Source organism: Bidens hawaiensis, unplaced genomic scaffold (assembly GCF_021521415.1).
Source record: "Bidens hawaiensis isolate Kalapana, Puna unplaced genomic scaffold, B.hawaiensis_p1.1 tig00054259_1, whole genome shotgun sequence".
NCBI lineage: Eukaryota > Viridiplantae > Streptophyta > Magnoliopsida > Asterales > Asteraceae > Bidens > Bidens hawaiensis.
This window is the reverse complement of record NW_027499794.1, coordinates 21,224-34,821: the sequence shown is the minus strand read 5'-3', so window position 1 is coordinate 34,821 and position 13,598 is coordinate 21,224. Positions and strand designations below refer to the sequence as shown.

The window sequence follows — 13,598 nt, the reverse complement described above, 5'->3', positions numbered from 1 at the left end:
AGTACCTTTATGCATTCTTTGAAAGTTGTACATCTTAACTTATTTTCTATACAAAGTTTATATGCAAAATCTTGAGACTTAATGAGTTAATGTATCTTGAGTTTTCCGGTCAAAGAAGCGTGAACTCCACTTTTTGCCATTAGCCAAGTTCGCTTGTTAAAACAAGCGAACAAAAAAAGTGTCAGGTTTTCCTTGAGTTCGCTCATAGGTGTAGCAAACTTGGGGTGAACAGAAAACCGAATTAACCGAACTGAAACCGAATTAACAGAAAAACCGCACCGAAAAAATGAACCAACGGTTAATTTTTTGTTTTTTTGAAAAACCGAATTTTCGGCTTCGATTTAATTATCCAACTTAAAAAACCGAAAAAAAACGAACCAAACCGATTGAGTGTGATAAAGATCATCAAGATGATGAGGATTGGACTAAATTTTGAAGATAATAATAATATGATTAATGAAGATTGAGACTAAACTTATAATGTTTTTTAAATAAAAATTTTGTTGAATTTTGAACTCTATTTAGCAACTTTGTATTCGTATAGTTCCACGTAACACGTGCCTATTTTTATTTTCTGAATTCAATATATATGTAGTACTCTAATACGTTCTTATACAAGCTTAAAACATGTATTTTCATTTTTTTTTGCAATGTCTACACATAATTGAAAAAAAACGAAAATAACCTAACCGGAACCGAAAATAACCTGAAAACCGAAAGGTTTGTATATTCAAATAACCGATTACTTCGGTTTCGGTTTGGGTTTCGCCTAATAACTAAACCGAACCAAACCGTGCTCAGCCCTATAGCAAACGGTTTATTTGTACAACTTTCAAAAAAGGCCTAGAAGTACTTTGCATGTCACTAAACTACCTTCAAATGCAAAAATTTTAATCTTTATAGCAAGATCAAATGTAGAGACTCACTGTCTTTTAACTTATAACTTTTTAGGAAATCCATCAAGAAATTAGCATCTTACAACATCAACTTCATATGGCCAAGGAACAATTAAGGTTGTAATCACAAGTTGTTTGTATTCATCTATGGAAAAGAATTGCATGTGTTAGGGATATGATAAAGATTCCACAACATGTTACTAACCGCATGCATCTTCTTCTGTTTATGATCATATCAAAGGATGTTTGATCCGGATCCAACAACTTTTACATCGCTTTACGACTATGAATCATATGAAAAGTTACTTTATAAGACACTGGATCGGGTTACGCAACGTAAGGTAATCTCCTAGTCTTACTATTAGATTGTTTTTTAAAAAGTTCATAGAATTCATAAGATTAACTTAGGAGCTTCATTTGTATTCTTGGTCAATCTTAGTAACTGTTAGCCGGTTTATTGTCTATTGTAGTTATTATTATTTAATTTATCATATAACTTTTAAGTTTGTTTGTTAATTACTATTATAGTGAACTACGGTTTTCGTCTCTGTAGTTTGTTCAAATATGCGGTTTTAGTCAAATAGTTTCAAATTTGCGATTTACATACTTGTGGTTTTATTTTACTTGCAATTAAACCCGAATTTATTAATCTCATTAAATCTGGTCGTTAAACTCATCAATGTGCTCTTCACGTGAAGGGCTGTTTTGTCCTTTTTTTACCCAAATACACACCAACCTTTCACGTGAGGGGGCTTGCGAATTAAGACAGTTTTTTACGGAGAAAAAGGACAAAACTGCCACTCACGTGAGGGGCACACTGATGAGTTTAACGACCAGAATTAACGAGGTTAATGAATTCGGCTTTAATTGCAAGTTAAATGAAACCAAGTTGACGAAAATTGCAAATTTGAAACTATTTGAGTATAACCGCATATTTGGACAAACCACATGTACGAAAACTGTAGTTTACTCTTACTACTATTATATCATTAGTTTGAATATTACGATAGTTACTGACATCTTATTATTTTATTAGTTGACTAGGTTTATCATTAGCTGGTTAGCGTTAACGTTATTCTTTAAATTGTAATCCTTCGTATAAAAGATTTTATCGTCAATTATTCAATACACCAAAAGATATTATTCACAATATCATTTTGTTTTTTTGCCTATACTTTCAGGAATATATGTTGAGTAACCAAACCCCTGCATATCATCCAAGAGCATTGCAGGTAACATCCAATATACAAGCCCAAATTACATTTTTATCAATAATTATTCAATTTTCTTTATAATAAATACAATTATATGACTTAAAGTTGAGATGCAACAGGGAGAAAGTTCATCAAAGAACAATGATATCAGTTGTTGGCCAGAAAACGTGTGTTACGATACAAATCGAATGAATGGACAAAACCAACCATCAATGTTTGACCCTTGTTCACCCGAGAACACATTTGAAGCCGCGAGGTTCGTGTAGTGTACCATGTAGTCTTTCCTTTTGGCAAAAATATTTTGAAAAATAATAATTGTTCTATATATCTAATCTTTTTTAGGAATCAATTGTCAAATGCAATATTTGACCCATTGCCAAAATCAACTATGAATGAGGAGCCACAAAACATTGAAGGGTTGATTCAAGGTTGCAACCAATATACTGAAGAGAGCCTTCAACAATGGCATCAATCGACGGATGAGCTTCTATCGTCTCTTATGACACATGACGTCACTTTCTCCGTCACAAAGGTTCTTCACATCTAAACTCCATTGGGTCAAAGTTCACGTCAATCAACTTATTGGCTTTTTCAAAAAGTTACTTTGAAAAGCCAAGATTTATGACTTTTTGAAAACAGATTTTCAACTCTTTTAAAAAGCTTAAATAATATTGACTTTTGTGTTTACCAAACACCTTTTAACTTATTGTTTAAAAAAAACAATAAAAAACAATAAGTCAATAAGTTATTTTTAAACTCAATCTCAAACATGTAGTTGTCCAAATTATAAGATTAATTCTTATGAGAATCACGTAAATTACGTTAGATAAGCTTTTGAAAAGCTTATATATCATAATTTACACAATTCTTAAAATATAAAATCACGTGATGTGAACACATTTTATTTTTTTATTGTCTTTTGTCTTTTAAAAAGGTACAATATCATGCATACATGATATTACCTTCAAAATATAAAGTCAGGTAAATTAGTCACATTTCATTTTTTTTTATTAGTTTTTTCTTTGTCTAGAACCATATTTTCATAAAAGACATGTAAGTTATGTAGCTTAAATGTGATATATTTAATTAAAAAGTAGTGTTTACATCGATACAAAAGACACTGTTCTATTTTATTTGAATATGTCACATAGAAAAATTGTGCCACTAATGTATTCCTCTATTTCTTGTTATTCTTTAGAGAAATGTATGTGAATATTGTCTCATTTGATGTTACTTGTAGCAAAATGAAAAGGTGAATATTCCAAGTGGAGGAATGGAAATGATGCCAAATCAACGAGTAGATGCCTCCTTATTGTGCCATCAAGCTTCAAGCTAAGAGCCAACTAGTGACCATGAATTCATGGACTTATGATCTTAATTAATACATGTGAAATCATTTATATGGAATAACATATAATTCTTTATTTTAATACATGTTCGTTGAATATCAATGTTTTTGATAGAGTTAACGATTTTGCCTTTTCTGTTAAATGTGGTTTTTCCATCATGTTGTTTTCTATCATATTAGATTGTGTTCAACTTAGGCGCACAACATATTCTTGTATCCAAATTCCAAAAGGGCGGCGCGTCGGCGCCCACTTGGCGAGGTCCGGTGTGGCTATAAGAAGTTTATTTAGATTTGCATGGTTGATGGAAAATTACAAGAGAATTATCGTCAATAGGAATAGGAACTGATCATAACTAGTTACTTGCAACTGATTCATGGTATGTAACTATGTATGCATCAACATAAGTTGAGTGGCGCTCAACAATAATTGAGTTACTCCTAATAGACCAATCATCAACATGACTTACGAAGATATTGTTGAAGGGATTTTATGTTGACTCTTTATCGGACTAATAGAGTTACAGTTGATATAATCGAATAGATGCTAACAGATTTAGCCATCAACCAGTATACTTTTTCATTAGGAATGACAATGAGATGAGTCTGAAACAAGTATTAGTAATCCTAGTTCAGTGCCTCCCTAGTGCTTGTCAGGTGTCGGGGTCACCACGAGTATCATGTATACTCGATAGTTAGAAAAAAAACACCCATCGTGATTTCCATATACATTCAAATTCTTTTCATTTTTAATTTTTACATAATTTTATGTTTTTAGCAACTACAAGAAGTTAAAATATGATAGGTAGATACATATCACTATCACAAATAAATGTTCAAACCATCTAAATTATTTTAATATCGTCACGTATAAATCCTAAAAAAATAAGTTGATCATATACCAAACAAATTATAAAAATATCATGAAATGCATATCTCAAAAAAAAAAACAAAAAAAACAAAACAAAACATTTACAATTGATTAAGTTAATAAAACGTAATCACAACAACCCAATTGCAAGAGCGGGCTCTACCAATTGAGCTATATTCCCCAAGCCGAGTGAAGCATGGATGCATAAAATAGATTCATGTAAGAAAGATGTTGACAATAAATCTCATCAAAATTGACTATTTGTCCAACATAACTAGACACGACGAATGAAAATAAAAATAAGAAATTTTCTTGTATATGGCTACGATCCTAACTCGAATACCCGTTCCATATGTTTCGGGTTTCCATACCTAACAAAAAAAACCTAGAAGTAACGATGTCATTTTACCAGTGTCGCAAAAATCTCGACTAGGCGACGATTAATCACCGATTAATCGCTAGTCCCCACCCTACTATTTAATTTTGAGCTAGTTGGCCAATTAATCATTCAATGATCAAATCCAACCAAAATCACGATTAATTGGACTTAGTTGGCTTTTTCAAGCCAAACTAAGCGGTATCCAATGAGATTCCCGCTAAAATGTATAATTGTATATATTAAAATGAAAATTACATATATAAAACTTAAAGTTAAATTTATGTGACAGGGTTGTTCACGAGTCGAGCCAGTGTGGTTTCGAGCTCGGGTTTGAAATTAAATGGGGTCATTCAACTAAGACTCTAGCTCGATTTTGAAGTTCACGAGATTAAGATCGAGCCAACGAGCCGAGCCTAGATCGATTTTGGCTCGGTTACAAAAATGAGCCAACTCAGCTCAGGATGTTTCAAATCAAGTTCTTTTAGCTAGTTTTGTTCGAACTTTTATCGAGCGAGCCACGAGCCCAAGCTTCGAGCATTTTGAACAGCCTATTTATGTCCGATCCGATTAAACCTGATTAATCTTGAGTAATTGTTAGTTTTCACCCCATTGTCCGACTAGCGATTTCTATTACCCAATTAAAAAAAAACAAAAGATACAGCTGACTTCAAATTATTGCACGACTGACGTACACTGTTACGCGAAGAAGCATACATACCCTTAACCACGAAGATAACGCCTCTCAGATAATATATATTTCCCCCAAATAATAATATCAATTCCAAAACATCAAATGCATATTTCATAACCAACACCCATCCAATATTATTCTCATTCAATCGTCTCGTCTCGTCTCGTCTGCGGATCGCTATTCATTATTATTATTATTATTATTAACAGTTTACATAAACCCTAATTTCATCAATAAAATGGGTGCACAGCAATCCAAAGACGAGCTATTGTATCAACAAGTCACTTACGGCAACTCTCAAGGCATCATTAAGCTTCGTTCCGAAGGTGCTGGCCTTGAGGTATAATAATAATAATAATAATAATATTAATTGATTCAATTTTATATAATTCGAGTTTGTTAGTTAATATTTCGTTAGACCTAATTAGTTACGTATCTTATTGTTTATATATTTATAAGAATTGTGTAATTTTACTTTCATTTCATAGCGTTAGGTTTCCTTGAGGTAGTATTATTCATAATCATTGTCATTTATTTATTTTTTGATAATAATAATAATAAATTAATAATAATAATAATAGTTGATTCAGTTTTATACGATTTGAGTTTCCTAGTTAATATTTCGTTACACCTAATTTGTTACGTATTTTCGAAGCATTAGGTTTTCTGTTTTGTTGTTAGAGTTACGCCGAATAATGAGTGGAAAATACTCGTTCGATTTCGGCTTGGTTCGTAAACGAGACGATCGGCTCGGTTCGGTTTGCAAAGGAACCTAGCACGAGCAAGTCTTCACTCGGCCTGTGAACAGCCCAAATTGGGCTGTTCACTAGCCGGACCGAAGCAAGGACTTGCTCGTGCTTGGCTCCTTTACATACCGAACTGAGCCAATTGTCTCCTTAACAAACTGAGCCAAAATCGAACGAGCATTTTTTAATCAAACGATGAGTGAGTTTCCTAGCGTTTTGTAAACGAGCCAAGCACGAGCAGAGGTATGCTCGGTTCGGTTGGCTTGAATTAGTTTTTATATACATATATATACACACTGTTTTAAAATTTCTAAGGAAGTTTGTTTTCATGTACATTGTTTCTAATAGCTTCACATTTGTTTCTTATAGAAATGTTCGAGTTTCGTAGTTAATTTTGTTGACCTAATTTGTTATGTGTTTAATTATTTATAAGAATTGTTTATTTACAGTTTTCGTAGCATTAGGTTTTTCGTTTTGTTAAAATTAGGACTGTTTGAACCGCTTGACACTCGATGGAAAATGAGCGGAAAATACTTGTTAGATTTCGGCATGGTTTGTAAACTGGACGATCGTCTTGGTTTGGTTTGCAAAGGAGCCCAGCACGAGCGAGTCTTCACTCGGTTCGATTCGGCTGTTCACTAGCCGAACCGAAGAGAACAAGGACTTGCTTGTGCTTGGCTCCTTTACGAACCGAACTGAGCTGATCGGCTCGTTTACAGACTGAGCCAAAATCGAACGGGCATTTTTCAATCAAGCATTGAGCGAGTTTTCTAGCGTTCTGTAAACGTGCAAAAACGAGCAGTGGTACGCTCGGTTTGTAAAGCATGAGCAAACTTCTTTCTTGTAGATATTTGCAAGCTACTACAAGTTTGTCTAAAAGCTACTAGTTTGTTGTTATCAGGTACAATATACATTTAACTCAAACCGGTTTCTTGTAGAAATGTTTTAACTGGAAAAGGAGTTAAGTGATGCTCTGAAATCTGAAACTGGCTTGATTGAAAAATGCTTGGTCGATTTTCGCTTGGTTTGTAAGCGACCCGATCGGCTCGGTTCGGTTTGGTTTATAAACGAGCCTAGCACGAGCAAAGATACACTAGTTTCGGCTTGTTCACGAGCCTAACCGAGCGAAGGCTTGCTCGTGCTTAGCTCGTTTACAAACTGAAACGGTCTGATCGGCTCATTTACAAACCAAGCCAAAATCAAACGAGCATTTTTCGATCAAGCGAGGTTTTGACTTTTGAGCATGACTTATCTTTTTCTTGTTTTTAGCTTTAATAATTTCTAGAGGAAGCAATTTTAAAGTTGGATATAATGCTCTTGAAAACAAATTAGTAGCTTTTAGACAAACGTCTAGTCGTTTGAAAAAAGTTGAAGTTGGATATCATGTACATGAAAACAAACTTCTAGTAGCCTGAAAGCTTAAATCGATCAAATGAAACTATAAAAGTGATGGAGAGAGCAATTTTAAAAGGTTTTACAAGATTGTATATGTGACATGTGTGTATGTATATAACTATTTATAACAGAAGTAAATTAAAAAGTAATTCGTGTCAATCGAACCAAACCAAGCGTACCTTTGCTGGTGCTTCGATCGCTTACAAACTGAACAGAGCCGATCGGCTTGTTTACAAACTAAGCCGAACTTGAACGAGCATATTTTGATCAATTGTTGAGTGTCACACAGTTTGGACAGCCCTAGTTAAAATTGGCGTTTTAATTTGTTCCAAATCCAGATTTGAAGGCCAGCTGTCTCACTGGCAGATGAATTTAATCACATTTAAGTTTAAAAAAGCAATTAGCATATAAGCAGTTTCAATAGGCAAACTACACAGTAAACATCATTGGTGGTGTGATTATGTTTTTAACCATGTGCAAACTGTGGTTTCTGGTGCAGTGGATGGATAATGAAGGAAAGACTCCTTTGATATTGGCTTCTATGAATCCACAATTATATGATGTTGCTAAAACATTGATAGAATTGGGTGCCAATGTAAACGCTTATCGTCCAGGTAGCTGCTTTGTGTCATTTGGAGCTTGTAAATAATATGTATGTTATACAGTAATCAGTATGTATTTGAATTGTTATGGAAGTTTTCTTATTTCGCTTTTGGTGAATAACTTATTCAGGTCGTCATGCTGGATCGCCTCTGCATCATGCAGCAAAAAGAGGCCTAGAGCCGATGGTTAAGCTACTGATTTCACATGGTGGTATGTGATATTCAGTCAAAGTCAACAGGGCCTTGATGATACCGATTACTTAATCGCTTACACTATATTTCTTTTGTTTCAATTATCAGCTAATGCGTTGGTGATGAATGATGACTGTCAAACTGCACTTGATGTTGCAAGAGTCAAGGGATTTACCAGTGTTGTCCGTGCAATTGAGGTACATACGAGTTCATTTCACACATGATTTTGATCATTACATTATGTCTTATGTTTGGTATGTGATGCAATTATCGTAGAACCATTTGTGCTTATTCTCTGGTTGGCTGCAAGAGCTTTACGGGCCAGGATTTCTTGAACTGCTTGCTCCTCAACTACTTTCTAGAAAAGTGTAAGGATTGCATATTTCTTGTGTTAATGGAACATTATCAGATCAGTTATTTAACTGCCTTACTTGCAGTTGGGTAGTTGTTCTACCATGTGGAGCTCGTAAACTTACAAAGCCTTTCAAGTTGGAACTTGCTATATATTCCAGCATACAGGTACGTTTGTTTGCAACTACCAATTATGTGGTTTCAGTTATACTTAGCGTCTCATATGTTCTTTCTTTTTATTAATAAGCAGGATGCTAAACCTCGCACATTGGTTGCACTGTGGAAGGCTAACATGGATGAACCGAACTTTAACCAACCTGATCCTACAGTTGTCGTTACTTGTTCCAACAGTAAGTTCTCAACACATTTAAATTTGATATACTTGCATGTGTGACCTGTGATGTATAATTTGTACTGGTTTATGTTTCTTGCACCTTAGACCTTAGTTTTATCTTTTAACTACAGAGTCACGCATCAAACTTGCACCAATTAACGAAAGTGAGAAGCAACAATTGCAACGGTTTTGCAATGCTTGCAAAGGAATTCCTCAGGTATAATAATCTACTTGATACATTTGCTAACCTTTTATGTCTTTTTTAATGTGCATATCGTTCTTATCGTATGAAGTATGAACTGTACGAAGCAAAGGGAAAAAATGCAGTGGCATTTTCGTAAATAGCATAATTACGCTACAACATTTTTCAACCAGTGTAATAATTATGATGCTAGCTGCAAAACTATAGCGTAATTATTATTACGCTAGTTGTATTTGTGTTGTGAAAACGCCACTGCGTCTTAACCTCTCTTTACTTCGCGCGCGCACACACACAACACTTGCATAATATATTTTCACACACGCAAATACACAATTCTTAAATCTACATAATGCATATTTTACACATGTCAGGTTATGCATTCTGCGTTTCCATTCAACAATCAGACCTCTGATGTTAGACCACCTATCCAAACAACACCAGAGGACCCTGACTTGGCTCTGGCTATTGCTGCATCCCTGCAACCTAGTTCAGCAGCGGGACCTGCTGCTGCTAGTTCAGCAGCGGGGCCCACAGCTCCTAGTTCAGCAGTGGTGCCCACGGCTCCTAACACCTACCATGCTTCTAGCTCAACCGCCTCTCCTAGTTCAACCGACCCCGCCACTTATAAAAGTGACACTAAAAAACAAAAGCAATGCGAAATCCAGGATGAAGGAACAAGTAGCACCACTATCAGTTATCATCCCAGTTCAGATACCAACACTTACACTCAAATTGTCCCAACCGCACCTATTAACTCTGACGCACCACCCACGGTCCCATCAGCACCGCCGTTGCCAGACATAGTGGATGATGGTCCCGTTCACTACCCATCAATTGATACTACACCTATCGGTCTACCCGAGGAGGAGAAAAACAATAATGATCCTTCATCGTCATCATCATCTTCGTGTGTTATATGTCTGGATGCACCGGTTGAAGGAGCTTGCGTCCCATGTGGTCACATGGCGGGATGCATGACGTGTTTGAATGAAATCAAAACCAAAGATTGGGGTTGCCCTGTTTGTAGAACCAAGATTGAACAAATTATACGGATCTATGCCGTGTAAGGTCGGGAAGCTGGATCATACTATATTTACTGAACTGTAAGTTCTCTTTTTGATTTAAACGTAATTAGTGTATCGTTGTTTAGTAGGGGAGAACAATTTAACCGTCATAACTGTTAACCGATCCATAACCGTCATAACCGGTGGGTCAGTTTTAATGAATTTTTGAAAACCGCCAAATGCGGGTCGGTTTTGGTTATAGATACTTCCAAACCATCCATAACCGAACCGACCCATCTATTTAACCAACAATATGTTTGGGATTTATTTTCAACAAACATATTGTTGGATTATACCATTTTGATGTGTTCGGTTCAACTTTTGTTATCAAATGAACTTAAATTTCATTGTTAGATTATATAATGCTTTTTTAAAAAAAAAAATATTTGATATTGATATTATGGATTATAAATTTTGTTGAATTATGTCCACTCATTTTTTTTCTAATATTTGGTATCAAACTTTTAGGGCCAATTAACCAAAACCTCCATAACGGATCGGTTATGGTTAATTGGTTATGTTTATCCATTAACCGAAATATCGGTTATGGTTATGGGTTTGGCTCAAAACCGCCTCAAACCGACCCATGCACACCCCTAAGTACGGGTGAACTGTTAAAACCATAGTTTTATGACTTTATCTTTCGGTTGTGCAGTGTGTATATGTTTTTAAGAGCTGGTGAAAATAATCTGTGGCTATTGTGGAAAGAGTGGAAAATTTTGAAGCTGATTGTATTCAATATTTCTACGACTCCAAATGATACGAATATGCGGTAAATTGAATTGTTTGAACCAAATCTTTTTGCCCTTCTTGTGTTAAAATGGGTGGTAAATGAAGTAAATATTGTAAAATGGCATGTTGAATGGATTCTGTGTTATTTAAAACCGTGGTATTTATGTCAAGATGGTGTTCGAAGTTGTACTACATGCTTAGAGGGATGTAGTTTTCAATTAATTTTCGTTTTATTCGTTGCGGTTTGAATTTTCTGCTTTGCAGTTGTGTTGTTATTTGTCGTCACCTTTATTTTGTGTATCGTTGTGTACAATTTTCGTTGTTTTAGTTCGGATTGAAGTTGGCACAATTTGGTATCAAGACCCGACCCCTCTTAGAGGTAGGGGAAAAAAACGGTTCCGCCGACCTACCCGATCCGCGGGTATGGATCGGTTTCTCCCCGGAACTGACGTGGACCCGCCGGAACCAAAACCGGAAATCTTAAAAAACCTTGGGAAACTCGGTCAAATATCCGACTATGCCCGTAACTGGCTCTTACTTGACCCGGTTTTGACTTTTGTTGACCATACCCAGAACCGGTTCTTGAAAATACACGGTTTGTGCACCTCTAACTGCTCCTAAGATCTACAACACCTCAGACACCAACATTTATTATCAAATTGTCTCTATTCATGATGATCCGGTTCACCATCCGTCAATTGCCCGCGGTAAAAAAGGACGACAGGCATTCCCGTATGTAGGAACTAGTAGCACCACAACATCAGATACCAACACTCCAACACAGCAACACTGGTAATCAAAATGTCCCAACCGCACCTATCCATGGTGCGTCGGTTGAGGGACTTTGCGTCCCCTGTAGTCACATGGCTTGATGCATGTTATGTTTAATGTTTATATTAAATCAAAGCCAAAGTTATCAATAATCTTTGGTGAAAATAATCTTTGGTTGGTATGGAAAGAGTGAAAAATTTTTAAGCTGATTATTAATATTCATACATCTCTAAATGTTATGAATATATATATGTGATTAATTGAATTGTTTGGAGCAAAAATGTTAAAATACTTGTAAATTCGGCATGTACTCATGTGTACATATAAAAATGTTAAGATACTTGTAAATTCGGCATATACTCATGTTTACATATGCTACTAAAAGATAATATGGCATTCTTATGTTACTAAAAGATAAATATAAATCTTATATTCTTTTAAAATACGAATGATTATGATATAAACATCGGTAGAAAAAAGGACAAAGTTACACGATGCTACATAAATGTCATAGATCTAGTTTTACTATCTTGTAGCGGCACACAACTTGTTACAATGTATGAAATTTGTTACAATTCTATGCATTTAATGTTGATAACTTGAAATCAAACCAAACCCGAAACAGTGATCAAATAATGAAAGTTAAATTTGTACATTATTCAAAAATTAAAAACTAATTCATGATCCTAAAGTAGAATAAATTGTATTGTAATCTTTTAAATATTGACAAAAGAGTTAAAAGGTCATTTGCATGGGTTTAATTAACTGTTTTTAGTGAGAATATGTGAATTTGTGTGAAAGGTAAACTGATAAAAGTACAGATGTAGGAAAAAATAACGAGGTGACATGATTGATAAATCTGAGAAGTGCATGTCATGTCATGTCATGTGAAATTGAAATTGAAATTAAAATTCTTTCCTGTGTGTTTGAACATATTTGTACAATCCCCAACTATCTTGTTTTCTTTTGTTGGAGACATGACCACTCTCTAAACACCAATCACCACACTCTTCACCCATCTTTCCAACTCTTCATTCAATACAAATTACCCATACAAGCAATGTATTTTTATTTTTGAAAAAACTCCCAAAATGCCCCCCCCCCCCCCTCTTCTAAATTCCCTTTTTCCCCTTCATAAACCGTTGTCGTTATTACGTTTGAAATTCGAGACGACGTGCTTCTAAACCGTTGTCTTCCTGTCATGTTATCTCAATACCCGTCGCCACCCACTATGTTAGCTAAAAAACAAGTCTATCTTATCTTTACTAAAAACAAGGATTCTAAACTAATATAATAAAATATTTGAATATTTTAATTTTATTGGTTTTAAGTTCTAACTTGTATATTGGATCTTGGATATTAATATAATTAAGAAAACTTAAGCGTACCATCAAAATCATTTTATGTGTACTTTGTTTAGATATAATTTTTAAATACCGTGATTTATTAGATTTAATTTTAAACTAACATGGCGGGGACACGACAGGTATAAAAACATGTTGTCACAAACTTCTAATGTAGCATGAACGACGAGTTAATAAGAGTTAATAAGAGGTCAAGGAGAAAATTTGAACTTTAGAAAAACATATTTTGAATTTTTTTTCATTAAAAAGGAGACATTTTAAGAATTTTCTCTTTTAACACCTCATCTTTTTTAAATAAAAATAAGTAGACATGCATTAAAGAAAAGTATAATTAAGCTGTACGGTTATGAATTCAAACAGTGGCTATACCAAAAGTATAAGAGATTCAACTAATATCTTTTATTTTTTATAGGTTGTTATACTTATAGCTCTTCTATGAAAGTTTTAAT

General features: G+C 34.6%; 1 protein-coding gene across 1 annotated transcript; it reads left to right on the top strand.

Moving 5' to 3' along the window:
• Positions 1 to 5,560: 5,560 nt before the first annotated feature.
• LOC143600540 (putative E3 ubiquitin-protein ligase XBAT35) lies at positions 5,561 to 11,203 on the top strand. Its single transcript, XM_077078200.1, has 10 exons — positions 5,561 to 5,736; positions 8,037 to 8,151; positions 8,270 to 8,350; positions 8,440 to 8,528; positions 8,608 to 8,699; positions 8,769 to 8,850; positions 8,933 to 9,032; positions 9,148 to 9,233; positions 9,590 to 10,321; positions 10,938 to 11,203. Exons 1-9 carry the CDS (start codon positions 5,635 to 5,637, stop codon positions 10,283 to 10,285), a joined length of 1,443 nt encoding a protein of 480 aa, XP_076934315.1. The 5' UTR covers positions 5,561 to 5,634; the 3' UTR covers positions 10,286 to 10,321; positions 10,938 to 11,203.
• The last annotated feature ends 2,395 nt before the right edge of the window (positions 11,204 to 13,598 follow it).

What these genes read in the sequence shown, in the direction of transcription:
- LOC143600540 (XM_077078200.1), top strand. Translation starts at nt 5,635, where the DNA reads ATGGGTGCACAGCAATCCAAAGACGAGCTATTGTATCAACAAGTCACT. An exon ending in GCTACTGATTTCACATGGTG is followed by an intron (nt 8,351 to 8,439) that starts GTATGTGATATT and finishes TTCAATTATCAG; the next exon opens with CTAATGCGTTGGTGATGAAT. An exon ending in TGTCGTTACTTGTTCCAACA is followed by an intron (nt 9,033 to 9,147) that starts GTAAGTTCTCAA and finishes TTTTAACTACAG; the next exon opens with AGTCACGCATCAAACTTGCA.